Source organism: Tachysurus vachellii, chromosome 25 (genome assembly GCF_030014155.1).
Source record: "Tachysurus vachellii isolate PV-2020 chromosome 25, HZAU_Pvac_v1, whole genome shotgun sequence".
Lineage (NCBI taxonomy): Eukaryota > Metazoa > Chordata > Actinopteri > Siluriformes > Bagridae > Tachysurus > Tachysurus vachellii.
This window is the reverse complement of record NC_083484.1, coordinates 125,001-142,500: the sequence shown is the minus strand read 5'-3', so window position 1 is coordinate 142,500 and position 17,500 is coordinate 125,001. Positions and strand designations below refer to the sequence as shown.

Below are 17,500 nucleotides of genomic sequence, written 5' to 3'. Positions count from 1 at the left end.
AGCAGCCTCTTTATTCTCTAAAATAATCTTTGTCATGTTACTGAGAAACCACAAAGAAGTGTAAACTCCTCTGTCCTGAAGATGTGGAGAACTTTAAGTTACAGCTTCATCTTTGACTGGTAAACTGAGCTCACACTGAAGACTCCTTCCATAAATAAACAATAATCTGTATAATCTGTTTAATCTGTACTGTATATGTGGAATCTCCAGGGATCTTCAGGAACTCATCGTTCTCACTTGTTCTACCTTCATAAGGACCACTGAGTGACAGTTAGTTCTGGACATGCAATAGTTCCCTCACAGTTCTCCAAAGTGCTTTATGCTCAGTTATGTTGCTGACTTGTGAGATTTCATCAGGGTGTGTTATGTGGTCCATCAGGGTGTGTGAGGAAGGTGATGTGTGGAATCTCATTCAGCCTGCTGATGTGTCTGATTCTGATGGCTCCTGTTCAGTTCCTGTGTCTCCTTGTTTTTTAGGCGAAGTTGGTTCAGGATCTTGGTCTGAGTAATCAGATGAGCGTCCTGAACTACATGGCATTATTTGCCGAGTTGCGAGCACCGCGCTCCAGTGAGTCTGTTCGAGTCACAGATACGTCCTTCTCAGGAGTTCAGGCTCGTGTGTTCGAATCCACGGCTTCAGGGCCACGGCGTCTCAAACGAGGAGTCATCTATTTCCACGGCGGCGGCTGGGCTCTCGGCAGTGCACGTGAGTGGACGGCGCTGAAATTCACTCTCTGGTGCTCAGGCTTGTAGGATTTAAATACAATCACAGGGACGTGATAACAGCTGAGATCGTGAGCAGTGTCTGTCCTGTGTTTTTATTACAGTCACCTCGTTGTGTTCACACATGACACCTGAATCCAGACGATATCACAGACATCCACATCACACACAGCACTGATTTCAAATATATGTTCAGATGCCAGAAAGCTCAGAATGTGTGATGCAGCATGAGCCTCATTTTAAAATGAATGGTTTGGTGGCTTTACATGTCTCTGAGGAAGAACATGTTACATGTTACACCTCCTCTTGTAGATGTCTCAGGCCAACTGATAGAGATGTGTGTGTCTGTGTATGTCTGGTGTGTGTGTGTCTGGTGAGTTTGCGTGTGTGTCTGTGTATGTGTGTGTGTCTGGTGTGTTTGTGTGTGTCTGTGTATGTGTGTGTAAGCTCTGTATGTGTGTGTGTCTGTGTATGTGTGTGTAAGCTCTGTATGTGTGTGTGTCTGTGTATGTGTGTGTAAGCTCTGTGTATGTGTGTGTCTGGTGTGTATGTGTGTGTGTCTGTGTATGTGTGTGTAAGCTCTGTGTATGTGTGTGTCTGGTGTGTATGTGTGTGTGTCTGTGTATGTGTGTGTAAGCTCTGTGTATGTGTGTGTCTGGTGTGTATGTGTGTGTGTATGTGTGTGTAAGCTCTGTGTATCTTCTCGTGACTCTTATACAAAGCTCACTGTGACTTTACACTAACTCTAAGCTCACAATTTAAAGGTTTTAGTGTAATGAAGGTAATTAAATGAATGAAACCTAATGAGCTCACGGAGGTTTTATGTGAATGCCGAACTGCTCCTGAGCTCCAAACACATCAACAAATCTTCTGTAAAAGTACACAACCTATAATTACACTAAACAACTCTCTGATGTTGTGTTCTTTTTTTTTTTCCAAAACACTTAGAGGAAGAATGTCGCCTCTCTGTGTACTTTGGTCCTGACGTCACTCTCTTCCAGTTCTTAAGCTTTGCTAAATCCTCCTTACTTTTGTTCCTCATCCAAAAGGAATGCGATCGTATGACCTCCTGTGCAGAATGATGGCTGAGGAGCTGGACGCCGTCGTCATTTCTGTGGAGTGAGACTTTAACAATTTATTACACTTTCACTTGCTTGTGATTTCATGTTTCTCACACACACAAAAACACTTGTTATGCCGTTCCAGTTACAGACTCGCCCCTGAGGTTTATTTCCCAGCTCAGTATGAGGATGCCATTCAGGCCTGCAGGAACATCCTGACAGATGAGGTTCTGGCGAGGTTTTCTATGGATCCTCACAGGGTGGCTGTGTCGGGTGACAGTGCAGGAGGCAACCTCGCCGCCGCCGTGGCTCAAGAGGTAAAGAGAGGCGGTGTGAAAACTCTGAGGGCTTCAGCATGATGCAGAACATCAGCAGTGCAAAGTTTTGATTTAAAGCTCTAAATAAAAAGCTCTTTAGCAGTAAAACCTTTAATCATCTTATTATTCCTAATCTCTCAATCCTCCAAATGATCACTGTATTTATTTCTTTTTGAAGAACTTTATTCAGCAGTCACACTGACACTAATATTCCAGGTGAGTTGGAGAGAATAAATAAGACATTATGGTATGAAGAGTGTAATACTGTGTTGTGAGATGTAAAGAATATTTATAAAGTGTTTTATTTGAACGCTGGTTGCAGACTGATACTGAGGTGTTTTGTTTTTCCCCAGTTGGCGTCTGACAGCAGTGTCTCCATCCAGTTTAAGGTCCAGGCCCTGATCTATCCTGTGCTCCAGGCACTGGACTTCAACACTCCATCGTACCAGCAGAACGGAGACGTACCCATCCTGTACCGCTCACTCATGATCCGCTTCTGGCTCGAGTACTTGAACGGGGACCAGAACCTCATCTATGCCCTGCTAGTGAACAACCACACAGCACTGGACCTGAACAGGGACACAGCTTCAGCCAAAGAGAAGCTCAACTGGTCCCAACTATTATCTCCTAAATTTACCAAGCACTACAAACCAGTAGTGCCTCAACACGGTTCTCCACAGATCCTGCAGCAGCTCCCGGGCCTTCTGGACTCCCGAGCTGCTCCATTACTGGCTGAGCCAGAAGTGCTGAAACTGGTCCCGCCCACCTACATCATGACCTGCGAACACGACGTGCTGCGAGATGACGGGCTGATGTACGCACGGCGCCTGGAGGAGGTCGGAGTGCCCGTAACCAGTGACCATTACGAACAGGGATTCCACGGAATCATGATGTTTGGATTTTTTCCTGCCTGTTTCTCTGTTGGCCGGCAGAGTCAGAGAAATTATATCCACTGGCTGCAGCACAACCTCTAAAGCTGATCTGAGTTCAGTTAGTCAGGGTGAAGGTCCAGTGCTCCACATTCTTATATACCTCATTGTGATGTTTTTGTGTAAAGCAACAAAATTGTGAATGTTAAATTATTTTTTTAAACACAGTTAGTGTAAAGTGATGAAGTGTTCAGTGTCAGGACTGGTGTTCTGGAGAGTATTTTATTACACATTAATCACATTATATTACAACTTTTACATAAATATTTAAGGAAAAGAGTTTTATCTAAAGTACCACAAAGAACAACAAACTATACAAAATAAACACACAAAGTGATGTCACTGATGTTTATTCCACTAAAAATGAGTTTGTATCAATTCACTTATAGAGTGCATAAATATTGGCACTCACCATTCAGGTAAACTGATAAAGTAACCACATTTACTTTAGACACCTAAACACATTGCTGTTGATTAATGCAGGCTTAGTAAAAAACAATTTTCTAAGTGTATTCTACAAATGTTAATAAAGTTTTATAATTAAATTATAAAAATATAAAATGATAAAAAAATATATTTTTCAGACTTGTAAAGGTTCAATAGAAAATTATATCTTCATCTGATCATCTGCTTCTATTCAGAGTTTGTAATTATTATTATTATTATTATTATTATTATTATTATTATTATTATTAGACTTTTTTCACTGCTTTATCAATGTTTGTTGTAACAAACTTTTAAAATCTACTTGCTAGTTTTTGTGCCAGAAAAGTTCACTGTGATGTAAACTGACTATGAGATGATTATTAAACTGAAATGTTTGTTACAACTAACAGTGATGCATTAAAGCTGAAGATCATGGTTCATTACTCACTTAGCTAATAATAATAATAATAATAATAATAATGTTAATAAGGAGGAACGTGTAAACTAAACGTGAGCACACTGAAGCGTAGGAAGGTGAATATAATAGTAACAAACACTGAAAGATGTTCAGAATTGTGTTTGTTTTTATTTTTAATCAAATATACGTTGTTTCTAAAGATAAAACTTTGTTATTTAAATCACACCAGTGTTTTATCCTGATCATTGAGGCTCTAGATTTTATCTGTTAAAGTATATATAAATAATCTGTAAAGCTGACGTGTGAAATAAAATAGTTCAGTAAATTGACGTGTGAAGTTTCAGCTGCAGCTACAGAAAAGTCAGTAAGAGAATTTCCTCAGAGTAGATTGGTGTGAAGGTAACCTGAGCAGGGTGTGGGGTAGGAGGTGGGGCAGTGGAGGGGGTATGGGGGTTGCAATGGGGCAGTGGCAGGTTTTGGGGGTGTGATACATATCAGCCATCTCCTCAAGCACATGGGAAAGGCTTCTGAGAAGTGTTTACACCAGGTCCCTTCACTTGTGAGCCCTACAGCACACCTCCTGCAGTGTGTGTGTGTTTGTGTGTTGCCTCTGCTGCCACTGCTTGAGGGACCCCATAATTAACTGGCAATAAACTGGAGGATTCACCATTTAAACCTACAAAATGGTATCGATCAGACAGGTAGGATCTAAACCAACTTAAAGCCTGTCCCTGAATATCTGTGTAATTTTGTAACCGATCTAGTGATCTAATGTTGTGATCTATAGTGTCGAATGCAGCACTAAGGTCAAGTAGAACTAATAGTGACATACAGTCTTGGTCTGAAGCTAAAAACAAGTCATTTGTAACTTTAACAAGTGCAGTTTCTGTGCTATGATGGGACCTGAAACCTGACTGAAACTCTTCGAGGATATTGTTCTCCTGTAAGAAGGAGCTCAGTTGAACAGACACAAACTTTTCTAGTATTTTAGACATAAACAGAAGATGTGAAATAGGTCTGTAATTTGATAGTTCATTAGGATCTAAATTAGGTTTCATAATGAGGGGCTTAATAAGCCAACTTGAAGGATTTAGGGACGTAACCTAAAGATAGTGAGGAGTTAATAATATAAAGAAGAGTCTCACCAGCTTTATGTAACACTTCTTTCAGTAATTTAGTTGGAATGTGGTCTAGTGAACAAGTTGTTGATGTAGCTGTAGTAATAAGTTTATCTAACTCTTCCTGTCCTGTACTTGTGAAGCACTGTAGTTGTGAGTGTAGAGCTTTAGGTGACACTGGGTCACAAGATGCTCTCACATGTTGAACATCAACTATTTTGTTCCTGTTACTTTAAATTTTATCAGTGAAGAATCTCATAAAGTCTCACTACTGAACTGAGATGGAATAATAGTGTGTTCAGATCTCTGTTTTTTGTTAATCTAGCCACTGTGTTAAATAAAAACCTGGGATTGTTCTGGTTATTTTCTAGGAGATTGCTCAGGTGCTCAGAGCCCTAGCTAAATCCCAGCTATGTGTTACATTATTATTCAAAGGAAAACATAATTGAAGGAACTCAGTGTGAAGGTGAAAGTTCACCTTTCTGCCTCTCTGAAGAATGTTATCTGTTAAATAAAGTTCTCATTGTTCTACACTTCCTGATTTTAGCAGCAGTCGTTAGTTGAGGTTCTCAATCTGTGGAAAATCTTTCTGCTTCAGCATGTTGTTTTTACAGGAGATTAAGAAACACCCTGATGACCCTCTGCTCATTTACACACTGACTACATTATTTTTGGGTTTCATTTCCTCCTTGTGCTGGAGTTCTGGAATTACGCAAACGCCTTGTGCTCAGGACTGCTACTGTTCCCAGCGTTGATTATTTTCCTACTTTAAGATGCTCCAAAGTGCTTTATTCCTCACTTAGCTTCAGTGTTGTATAAAGTTCTAGAAAGCAATACTTGAGTAAAAGTACAAGTATCGTACTAGAAAAAGACTTCAGTAGAAGTGAAAGTTACCTTTTAGAATATTACTCAAGTAAAAGTCTTAAAGTATCTGATATTTACTGTACTTAAGGACCAAAAGTCATTTTCTGATATTTAATGTACTTAAGTATTTGAAGTAAAAAGTAAAATTTCAGTGATTTTCAGTAGACATAAGATCAGGGGCAGTTCTAGGGTCTCATCTTTAGGGGGTTTTAGTCCTCAGTGAGAATTTAAAACAAGAAGAGTTTTATATTATATATTATATGACTACGTACACAGTAAGACAAAAGTTATGGGATTATTAAATGTCAAAAGTGGACACCAAAATTTTATGCATGATGTAATGATGTCAGTGTTGAATCAGATCAGTTCATGTGTGTGTACATTCTCTACAAACAGTGTGTCTAATGAATGTAGTCATTAATAAACTAATATTCACAAAGACCAAATCAATAAATGTTATTTTTATTTAGTACTAAATGGATTATTTACATTAATATTTTGTTTGTGTTACAACTCTGGTAATAAGAATAGTGACATTTCACTACTTTTGGTTGGCGTCTTTGCGGCTTTCAGCCGATTAACGTTATAGATAAACGCCTCCAGCTCTGACTGCGCGTGCACGCTGCGCCTCCAGCTCTGACTGCGCGTGCACGCTGCGCGTCCCTGTGCTTCTCCGTACAGCGTGTGGAGCGTAATGTAATCTAGGAGCAGTGATTCACCAAACCTCCATTATTACAGTCACACACATTTCTTCTGATTTTATTTTGTAGTAACGAGTAACGAAGATGTTTAGTGGAAATATAACGGAGTAAAAGTAGACATTTTATCTATGAAATGTAGTGAAGTAAAAGTGAAAGTTGACATAAATATAAATAGTGAAGTAAAGTACAGATACGTGACATTTCTACTTAAGTACAGTAACGAAGTATTTGTACTCCGTTACATTACAACACTGCTCAGCTTGCTAATGCTCTTCTCTATTAGTTCATATCAGTGCAGATTAGATCCCAACAATCTGTTTGACTTTGTAAATGTCTTCTTTGTGGAATGTTCATTTTCTGCCCTGCTTTCTCACTGCTGTGATTTATGATTTAATGTCTGGATCTAAGAGCTTGAGCTCCATCCATCACTCCCTCCTCGAGGATGACCGCTTGGCTTCTGCACTCTTTCCACCCCAAATAGGGAAGGAGATTCAAGCCTAAAAAAACAAGCCCTCTATCTGCTGCACATTTTTATCTGCACACATCAGTGTGAAGGCGGGGATTTTTCTCCTCCCTCACAGTTCACCACCGGCTCTTCTGGACATCTGAGCCTCACAAGGGCTTTTTATTTCACACTCAGACTCATAAGATCAATCTGTTAGTTCAGCAACTAATTCTTTTTTATGGAGTTACCTCTTCAGTGATGCTGAGGGAAAAATGCCCACATGGAGAGATAAGTTACTCAGTTCTGTCTCAGAAACATCATAAACTAACATACATCTGTTTTCTCTCATGGAGGATTCATCAAATCACAAAAGATCTCAACCTCGACATATTCCTTCATACATATCTTGCCTGTCTCTGACTCTCTCCCTCTCTCTCTGACATTCGATTCCAATCGACTTATTTCCTTCTTTCCTCTCTAATAAAGCAGGGCCTCTCAGACTAGAGGCCTCCTTTTGCAGCCAAATTCTTGATTCCCCATGTGCAATGAGGCATTGCGTCAAACCTTTAAAACTCACCGTGCACTGCAGGTTCTGAGTTCTTTCACATCTTATAATAATGGGAAGTTTAATAATGAATTATTAATGAAGATAAATTCATGTCCTTTAAGGCTCATGTTTACATGCAGTAACTCGAGAGACGTCTTTTAAAACCACACGCTGCTACGCTGCTAACTGTACAGTGCGCCAGGACATGTGTTTCTGAGCATGAATTTCAATTCCCAAAGCAGCTCCTCACACACACACACACACACACACACACACACACACACACACACACACACACACACACACACACACAATGTGGACCAGATTTCAAATGAGTCACCCTCACTATGTTCTCCTCAGATGTACGACATCAAGCTAAAGTTGCTGAAGGATGCAAAGGGAAATAAAAAATGGAGTAAAGGGGAGGTTTAATCTAAAGCAAGTCATCTCTGTGCTTGGTTCAAACTGTCTCCTGAGTTAAAGAAACTCCCCCTCAAACACACTCACACACTCACACACACACACTCACACACACTCACACACACTCACACACACACACACTCAAACACACTCACACACACACTCAAACACACTCACACACACTCAAACACACTCAAACACACTCACACACACTCACACACACTCAAACACACTCACACACACTCACACACACTCAAACACACTCACACACACTCACACACACACACACTCACACACACTCACACACAAACACACTCACACACACTCAAACACACTCAAACACACTCACACACACTCACACACACTCAAACACACTCACACACACTCAAACACACACACACTCAAACACACTCACACACACTCACACACACTCACACACACTCACATACACACACTCACACACACTCACACACACTCACACACTCACACACACACTCAAACACACTCACACACACTCAAACACACTCACACACACTCTCACACACACTCACACACACTCACATACACACACTCACACACACTCACACACTCACACACACACTCACACACACTCACACACACTCACACACACACACTCATACACACTCACACACAAACACACACTCACACACACTCTCACACACTCACACACAAACACACACACTCACACACACTCACACACACAGAAACACACTCACACACACACAAACAATCACACACACTCACACACAACAATACATACTCACACACACACACACAAACAAACGCACACACACACACACAAACACACACACTTACACACACTTGGAGTTTTTTTCCCTCTAGTCAGTGAAACTGCACCAAGCCAAACTTCGAGCTCTGTGTCGTTGCTCACTTCTGGATAATCCAGAGTTTCCAGATCAGCCATTGGTTGCTCTCCTGTTTTTCTTTTCGCTTTCATTTTTTTTGTATTTCTCCTCCTCCCTCCCTCACAGCGCCTGGGTGCCAGATATTAGCTGGCGTGTTTGCAGCATTGTTTAAGTTGCCTGCTTTTCAGCTCGAGGTCGTGTCAACATGTGGCCTGCAGAGAGAGCGCAGCTACACACAGCTGGCTGAGTGAGATAGAGCACAAGAACCACAAAAAGGCGAGGGAGAGAGAATGGAGGGAGGGAAGAAAGACAAAGAGAAGACATGCACATGAAAAAGGAAGTATGGGAAAGTGCAGGCGAGAGATTTTTCCTCCATTGTACTGCCTTCAAGCTCTTTGTTTCTACATTAAATACAGATTGATTGCTGATCTGATTATTATTATTATTATTATTATTATTATTATTATTATTATTATTATTATAGAACACATTGTTGATATGTGCAGTTTTCTGTGAGGATGAATAGTTATTAAACAGTTATGGAAGGAATCTCTGTGTCAGCTCTTTGTAAAGAAACAGATTTGAGTTAAGAGTCAGTGAGAGGAAACAGCACTGAGACCATGACCAGTTTATTATGTAGAGACTTTAGAGACACTGATATTCCTCAGAAATGGAACAAATGAAGAAATTCTGGAAGAACTACCAGTGATTCACTCAGCAATATAAAAAAACTGTAACTAACGCCACAATACGGATAAAAAACATCGTCAGTGACGTGTTATATTCGATACCTCACCCCCAGCAGGTCACTGTGGGTCTGGTTCTATGACCCAGAACCATCACACAGAGTGCAGAGGGAGAAGACGGTTCTGAGGATCTTCTAGCTTATAGTTTATAGAAAATTTCTATAAACACTACATGGACGTGTGTTTGATCAGGATCAGTGTCTGTGTTGAAAGGTTTCAGTAGAACCTGCCATGTGAACCTGAGACTGGAGAACCGCAAAGCTCGATGAATCTTTCCTGCAGACGGCCTGGTGAGGAACCATACAAATACACACATCCCTGACAGGCTGGAGAAATCATGAACACATGAGGACTGAGTTCTACACACAGTCCGGATAAATTCATCCTGATGGTTCTGCTCAAATAAAACACAAACCATGTTGGATAAACTGCGGAGAAAAATCTGTTCTTTTCATTTAAAACATATTTTTAGATTCAATGTTTCAAAAAGCACAAACCACAGTTTATAAACTGTCCGACGATGAGATGAACATCTAATCACAGAGATGCTACAGAAACATGAAGTAATTTAGAGTTATCATGAGAATTGGACCTGAAGGAAAGCTGCAAAAATCCAGTATTGAATAAAAATCTATATCTAAGGTTAAATAAAGGTTCTCCAAATAGCAGGACACTTCCACAGAGTGGTTCTCTACTGAAGAAGGTTCCAGTTTAGAACGCTTAACCTTTAAAACTAAGATTCTTATTCCTCATTTTTGCAACTCTGTTGAACTGTGATGATCTAAACGACACTGTCCAGTCGACTGTCCAAAACACCTGTGAGGAACCTTTTTTATTCATTAGGACATTCATTCTAGTGCAGAAGAGATTCTGTGAGTCTATTGGAGTGTGAGGAGGAACATCATCCTGAATGGAAACTCAGAATGTTGTGTGGAATTATTATAATATACAATCACATTCCTGCTGCACGACTTCTGAATGATTCTACACAGAAGTTCAGCTAGAGTTCCTAGACTACAACAGTGTAAAACCTTTACTAAAGGTTTTGTGTTGAACCTTAAAACAGAGTGATTTAATATCAGAAAGTCCCAAGCAAAAGATTTGTGGAAAATAAGAACCTTAAAAGAACCTTAAAAAAGTCAGCATTTTATTATTGAAAAGTGTCCTGAAAAGTTCTAAAGGTTCTTTATCATTTTAAAAGCTGGAACTGTGAACTGAGCGTGAAGTTAATGTTTGTCTAAAAATTGGAATTTCAGAAAATAATCAAAACGACCAAAAAAAAAAAAATCACAAAATAAATCTGGATATAACTTGAAGTTTTGAAGGTTTTGATTTGATTACAGTGTGAGATGATGATCCTGAGTCTAAAGATGGGTTTTAATTTTGCTTTCGGCAAAAACAAACAAACAAAAAACATGAACCAGTTTCACAACCACAGAAACCGAAAGAACCCGTGTGTGTGTGTGTGTGTGTGTGTGTGTGTGTGTGTGTGTGTGTGTTCCTGCTCCTCCTCCTCCTCGCTGTGGTGTGTTTTCTCTTCATGTACAGAACAGAAACCGGAGTTGGAGCTGCTTTAGTTTGCTGTTGATCATCATGTCGAGTTCCCGCACAATGCAGTACATCGGCCTCCTGCTGCTCGCCGCCATCCTGCTGCAGACCATCGCTGTGGCCGTCACCTTCATCTACTTCAGCAATGTTCTGAACACGGTAAGGATCGGACCGGAGACTCTGCGGAAACATCAGCGCAGTTTTAAATTGTGGTGAATCGGATTGTGAAAATTAAAGCACAAATTTCTAAACCATAAAAAAATTTATGTGAAAATAAAAAGTGTTCTCCTTCATCTCGGTTCAGCTGTTTTTTTGGACGCAGGTTTCTGTAGACAATCTCCATGTGGTTAGAAATACAGATGCGTTAAAAAGGTCGCTTTGGATGGTGCAGGAGTCTGCGGTGTGCAGTGACCCGGTGGAAGTGCTAGAGATTTCAGTAGAAATGCTCACATTAACAGCTAGTGTGATCTCAGGAGCTCACAGTCTGCAGAAGCAACACGACTTTTTAGGCTTCAGGGCGTCCGGGAACTTTCTCTGTGTCTGTAGGACTCACACACAGCGTCTCTCTCTGTTATACACACCACACATCATCATGCTGAAATCAAAACTTATTTATTAACAGATGAAGGAGACTTTTTCCAAAAGCAGTGTGTCGTGTCTGATGCGCTCGAACCTGCGCACACTGAAAGGTTCTGATCCGAGCAGTTCGGAGGGAAAAGACGACCCCTGCTGGCAGGTCACACAACAGCTTCACTTCCTCATCGAGAAGGTAAAAACCTCCACCAGGGCAGAAACAACAATGAGCTCATTTACAGCAAATATAATGTTTCATTTTTTAACGACTAAAGGAATTAAAGACACACGAGACGATTCACTCAGTGGAATTTAAAACTCTGAATGCGGTGTTAAATGTCTGTGTCTTGTCTCCACAGTCGATGTCTAATCGCTACCAGGAAGAAATCTCCTCAGCAGTTAAAGGTAGGAGATAAAGGATTCATGATAAGCTGTAGGTGACAGTGTTGAGGCCACAGTTCAGTTCGGTGCCCTGAAGTGTTCATATAAGAGACATGAATGCAGTTATGACACAAAAAATGATGTGAAAGCTGTCGCACTTTTCCAGATGAAGTGACCCGAGTTCTTCCCTCACTGGCGGTTCAGGACCAGGACGCTGCCTCACGGCCTAAGATTGCTGCCCACGTCACGGGCAGTTACACTCAGGACTCAGACAAGGATGTTGGAGGTGCGACTTAAACAAACCTCTTGTGCGGCTCTGACACAGACATCAGAACAACGTTTGTAAAAGTCTAGAAAAGAACATAATTGTCAGCTTGGACGCATTATAACAGGCTAATTAAATGATTCAGGATTCCATTATGTGATCATTGTCCAAGCAGCACTTTCAGTTCATGATTGTAGATTGTTGTACAAAGTCCACACAAATACAGACTTTTATTGCACACCTTCAGACCAGGAAGCAGCTGGTTAGCCAAGGATTTTGTAAACATCACTAGCAAAAGGTTTCGAGAGATCAAGTCTGTGCAGATGGTTAAATAATTTATTTTTGTTGTATAACTGATCTGTAAACTCTCACAAAGACACAGTTTGAATGGTCTTGCTGTAGCTTGTAAGTAAAATGAAAAAAGGCTGGTGTGAAACTTGAGACTGGTTTTTGAAATGTGCATCTCTTTCATTTGTGCTGCCAAACTATGAAACAATGGTGCTTTTCTGGCCAAGCCAACCCCATAATCCCTCTCTCTCTCTGGCCCTGCCACTGTAGGTGCCTCCAACAGGAAGGTGTATGGCCAAAAAATCCAGTCGTGGGAATCTGAGAAAGGTCTGGCCTTCCTCCAGAACGTGGAACTGAACGATGGAGAGCTGGTGGTGCCGCAGCCCGGACTGTACTACATCTATTCTCAGACGTATTTCAAGCACACGCTTATAGAGGAAGAGGAAGAAGAAGAGGAACACGAGGAAGACGAGGGTGCAGCCAGGGGAAAGCCCATGCTGCAGTATGTATATAAAAAAGTGGGATCTTATCCGGTGCCGATCTTACTGATGAAGAACGCAAGGACGACCTGCTGGTCCCGGGATGCTGAGTTCGGCCTGTACTCCATCTACCAGGCGGGACTTTTCCAGCTTGGAGGCGGAGACAGGCTGTTTGTAACTGTCAGTAACGTGAGCACCATTGAAATGGACGAGAAGTCAAGCTTTTTTGGTGCTTTCTTGGTCAGTTAGGTCCAACATACTGCAAGAGGAAGAGTTTTTTTTACTGCTCAGTGGTTCCTGTGATTCAGGACTCGGCTTGTTTTGTACTGTGCTCTCTTTGGATCGCTGCCCGACATCAACCTGACATCACTCTGAGGAAAAAAACCCATCATTCAGGAGTCAGAAACACATCAAGAGTCTGAGATGAAGCTGAATTCCGTCTACTTGAGACACAGGAACTGAGAAACGCTCAGCAGGTTGGGGATAAAACCGACCGGTCGCAGAGAAACACCACGTTTTCTATCCTGCGGACAGACGGAGAGAAATTCCTGCACTCTGTATATCTGTAACTCATAACATTAAAGAATTAGATGATTTTTCATTTACTGAGAAACTGAACATTCTGGTTTTGCTCTGACGTCATCGGACAATGACGTATTGTGGCATATAATGTAATATTTTCTGCCTTTAAAACTGAATTTGTGAGAAAACTTCTGGATAAAAACAGCTCAGATTTCTTCTTTACTTTCGTTCACGTGTTTTTTTACACAACTTCCTTATGAACTTTCAGCATTTTCACTGCAGTGGTGTTTGTTTTATTTATGGATAAATCTGTGGATGATGAACGTGAGCATCTGTGAGTTTAAACAGAAATCAGCTGTGTAAATTTATTAATCATTTTTTACTCCATTGACAGATTTTAAAGCCTTTGCACTGAATAAAGTCTCGAGTTTAAAAAGTTTTCTGTAGCATTGAACAATTCCAGTTATTTTATAATATATATATATATTTTTTTTTTGTTTTGGAGCCTCATTTACATTTTATTGTGCACAAAGGAAACCTTTCTGTCTCAAAAGCCTTCATGTTAATATATCAGCTAAAGCTGTGTGCTGGTTAAAGGGACTTTTCCCTGTGAGTCATGAGCCTTCAGGGTCCTGTTTATCTGACAGTCGCTCATACACACAGTCAGAAGGGGAACTGAGGTCATGGGGTAAGGATCAGGGCCCAGTGGTGCTGACAGCCACAAAGCAGATGTTCCAGATGTGTGTTATGTCTGATTCGTAATAAAGTACCAAAGCTGCCGGAGGTGTGTTAATGCTGTAAAGAGGATCATTCTGGCTTTGTAACATGTATACAGCAATACAGTTGTATATAAAATATATAAATGAATCATGTGAAAAATTCTAAATAAATCGTTCAGTTTGATTGAAAATCTGTGCAGAATTCTTCATCTGGATAAAAGGTCTCACCTCAATAGTGAAAACTGCTACTGACTGTCTGCTGTCCCTCTACTGCCCACTAGTGGTGTTAAAAATGAACAGCATCAAACCATCAGTAAACAACAAGCTCCGTTTCATGACTTTTAGTACAATGGGGGAAAAAAGACAAGAGTCACGTTTTGATTTTTTTTTTGTGGAAATATGTTACATTTATATTACAGGTATTTAAATGCCCAAAGGGAAAAAAAACAGTTTTAGACAGCATAAACTAGCACAAACAGGACCGCAACATAATTTAGACAAAAACCGAACATACTGCATCTCAGAGAATTGCATCTGTAGAAATCCTGATGAAGCCCTAGATGGCCTGTAATCTATGTTAAGTGATGCCCAATAAATACTGCAAATGTTGTTAATGTAACTTAAAAAATATCATAAAATGTACTTTAAATTGAGTTTCATAAGTCGATGTACAAAAAAGCTTATAAATACAACCAGTCTACTGACGTAGCAGGTACCATTTCATCCAACAGGTCTGGTCTTCTAGCCTACAAACTGAAAATCATCCACAAATCCACATAACATGACCCTCAACAATGAGGTCAGGCATCTCTTTGCTAAAGTTCATGCCGTATAGATCACTTGTATTGAAATTGTGTGTGGGCGGGTGGGCGTCAGGGACGGGCAAAAAACAGAAATACATCAACTTACAGTAACATGACTCAAGTCACTATAGTGTGTAAGACAATCAAATAAAATAATAGAAAAAAATCTTACAAGTGATTTATAGGCACAGGCTTCAGCAATGACTAATTCAATAACATGAACTGGAAAAGAATCACAGTAGCTGCCTTATTGACGACTCCGCTGGCTCGTCTCCGGGACGTGAAAGAGCCGGGCTGGAATTTGTGTTCACACAACAACGAGAACATTGTGCACAGCTCAACAGTCAAACCTCATGTCCAACGCCTCATCCTCGTGAGGCCCGGTCGCCAGGAACGATGACATTGGCGAACCTGTCGCCGAGGGGACGTTCAGTGTGCCGGGAGTCCCGCTACTGCCAGCGTTCTTCATAGCGATGCTGGTGAGGTTGATGCCCAGCGTAAGCCTAGTCTGCTCCAAAGCTTTCTCTGGCACCGCAAACGCTTCCAGTTTCTTCTCGCCGTTGGCCATGTAGGAGTTCTGGCAGCCACGGCATATGCAGTCCAGACAGGCCTTGCGGTTGGAGTAGCAGGGGCAGCGCTGACCCCGACATGTAAGAACACTTGGGTTTTGAGTGGCCCTGCCACATTTACAGCCCTTCTTCTCCTGCTGTTTCTTGTACACCACCTTGGTCGGACTCCCCGGCACCAGAGGATTATTCACCAGTCGCTCTTTTGTCTTGTCTTTCGTTTTCGGGGCGCTCTGTTTGGACTTTGCATACGCCTTTTTAGGTCCATGTTGCTCAATACTCTTCTTAACAGGTTTATTGGGCACAATCAGAGTTTTACCCACTTTGGTAAGTCCTCCACCGTTTGGAACGGCCATGTTCGGTGTGTCGAGTGTCGGAGCTTTAGGTTCACACTTTATAGGAACTGGCACTGAGGCGGCGAGAGCCGGCCCTCTGATGATGGTAGAGATGGGCAGGGGCTGGATCTTCTCGCTGTCGCTTTCAGAACGTGAGCGTTTGCGGTTTGAGCGTGGAACTCTGGGAGTTACAGCTGAACATGAAATTCCAGTGGACGGCTGAGGGTTGTGATGAGGATGATGTGGAGCTAACACCCCTGCAGAGTCAAGGGGAAGTGAGGGAAGTGGTCGAGAAGTGTCTGCTGAGGCAGCAGAACATCCAAAGGGTCCATTTATATTCCCTGAAGCCCCGAGGCTGGGCTGTAGAATAGCAGAACACTCTACTGGAGGAACAGGATCAGGCTCCAGAGTCCTAAGAACCTCCTCCACGCTCAGTAAGAGAGTCCCACCTGCATGTTTTATATCCTCTCCAAATTCACACATGTCCATACCGGAGGCACATAGCTCCTCTCCAGCTGCCGCTACAGCCTCGCACACAGGGATCTCACTGCTGAAGTTCTCCTGCTTCACCACATCTCTGCTCAGCTCCACAGTCACGCTGGTGTGAGGCGAGGGCATGCCAGCCGTCAGCTCGTCCATGCTGCTCAAGCCGTTACAACCCTGAAGGCCGTTTACTCCCAGCGGGCTCGGAGGCTGCTGCTTGATCTCCGACGAGCACGAGGACTGGAGCTCATCAGGAGGTGTGTCCGAACTCGAGGGAGCAGGAGAGTGTTGCGCCAGATCCGGCAAGAGACCCTCATCTCCTGTCTTGTCCGAAAAGAGACCCTCATTCAGCAGAGCAAGAATGTTTGGAGCTCCGTCCACTTCACTGGAAATGTGCCCAGCAAGAGGAGAACCCACAATGTACTCGCACAACTTCCTGTAACAGTCCACCAGAATACACAGCTGCTTGTTCTCCTCGAACTGCTCATAGTCTTTACACCAGCTGCATGACGGCTTCATCATCATCTTCTTCCCTTTGCACGCTTTGCAGACGTAATGCTGGCACGAGGAGTTGGTCGGAGCGATCGGATCCTGAAGCAATTTCCCTGCAAGAGAAACACACATGAGGTAAATGACACACAGGCTGGAGCTTCATCTCTTTAGAACAGCATGCACTAGCTGCAGATGGGTGAATAGATGGCGCTGTCGGGTTACAAGCCCACAACACACACACACACACACACACTGCAGCACAATATAGTTTATTTATGTTCAAGTCTGATTAACACACAGTACACAGTTCATTAACATCACATGTAACTGCCTGGAAGCTCCCAGGAAGGTTTGTGAGGAATAAAACCATCACTGTACACGAATCTAACACACATGCAGAAAAAGACATGGACACGTGCAAAGGAACAGATATAATAATTACAA

General features: G+C 41.9%; 3 protein-coding genes across 4 annotated transcripts in view; 2 read left to right on the top strand and 1 right to left on the bottom strand.

Moving 5' to 3' along the window:
* LOC132840164 (neutral cholesterol ester hydrolase 1) overlaps positions 1-4,199 on the top strand; it is a 6,037-nt gene extending 1,838 nt beyond the window's left edge. Inside the window, exons 2-5 of one of the 2 annotated variants that reach the window (XM_060861612.1) lie at positions 478-706; positions 1,773-1,842; positions 1,930-2,101; positions 2,455-4,199. In XM_060861612.1, coding sequence (XP_060717595.1) covers positions 478-706; positions 1,773-1,842; positions 1,930-2,101; positions 2,455-3,075 — 1,092 coding nt within the window. In that variant the 3' untranslated portion in view covers positions 3,076-4,199. The remainder of the gene's footprint in view (positions 1-477; positions 707-1,772; positions 1,843-1,929; positions 2,102-2,454) is intronic. The other variant, XM_060861613.1, reaches the window with a different exon arrangement.
* Positions 4,200-11,105: 6,906 nt separating this feature from the next.
* tnfsf10 (TNF superfamily member 10) lies at positions 11,106-14,097 on the top strand. Its single transcript, XM_060861904.1, has 5 exons — positions 11,106-11,309; positions 11,773-11,919; positions 12,083-12,128; positions 12,271-12,390; positions 12,928-14,097. Exons 1-5 carry the CDS (start codon positions 11,196-11,198, stop codon positions 13,383-13,385), a joined length of 885 nt encoding a protein of 294 aa, XP_060717887.1. The 5' UTR covers positions 11,106-11,195; the 3' UTR covers positions 13,386-14,097.
* Positions 14,098-14,747: 650 nt separating this feature from the next.
* The window catches only part of msl2b (MSL complex subunit 2b), a 4,094-nt gene continuing 1,341 nt past the window's right edge, over positions 14,748-17,500 (bottom strand). The window contains exon 2 of the mRNA XM_060861432.1: positions 14,748-17,169. Coding sequence (XP_060717415.1) covers positions 15,518-17,169 — 1,652 coding nt within the window. The 3' untranslated portion in view covers positions 14,748-15,517. The remainder of the gene's footprint in view (positions 17,170-17,500) is intronic.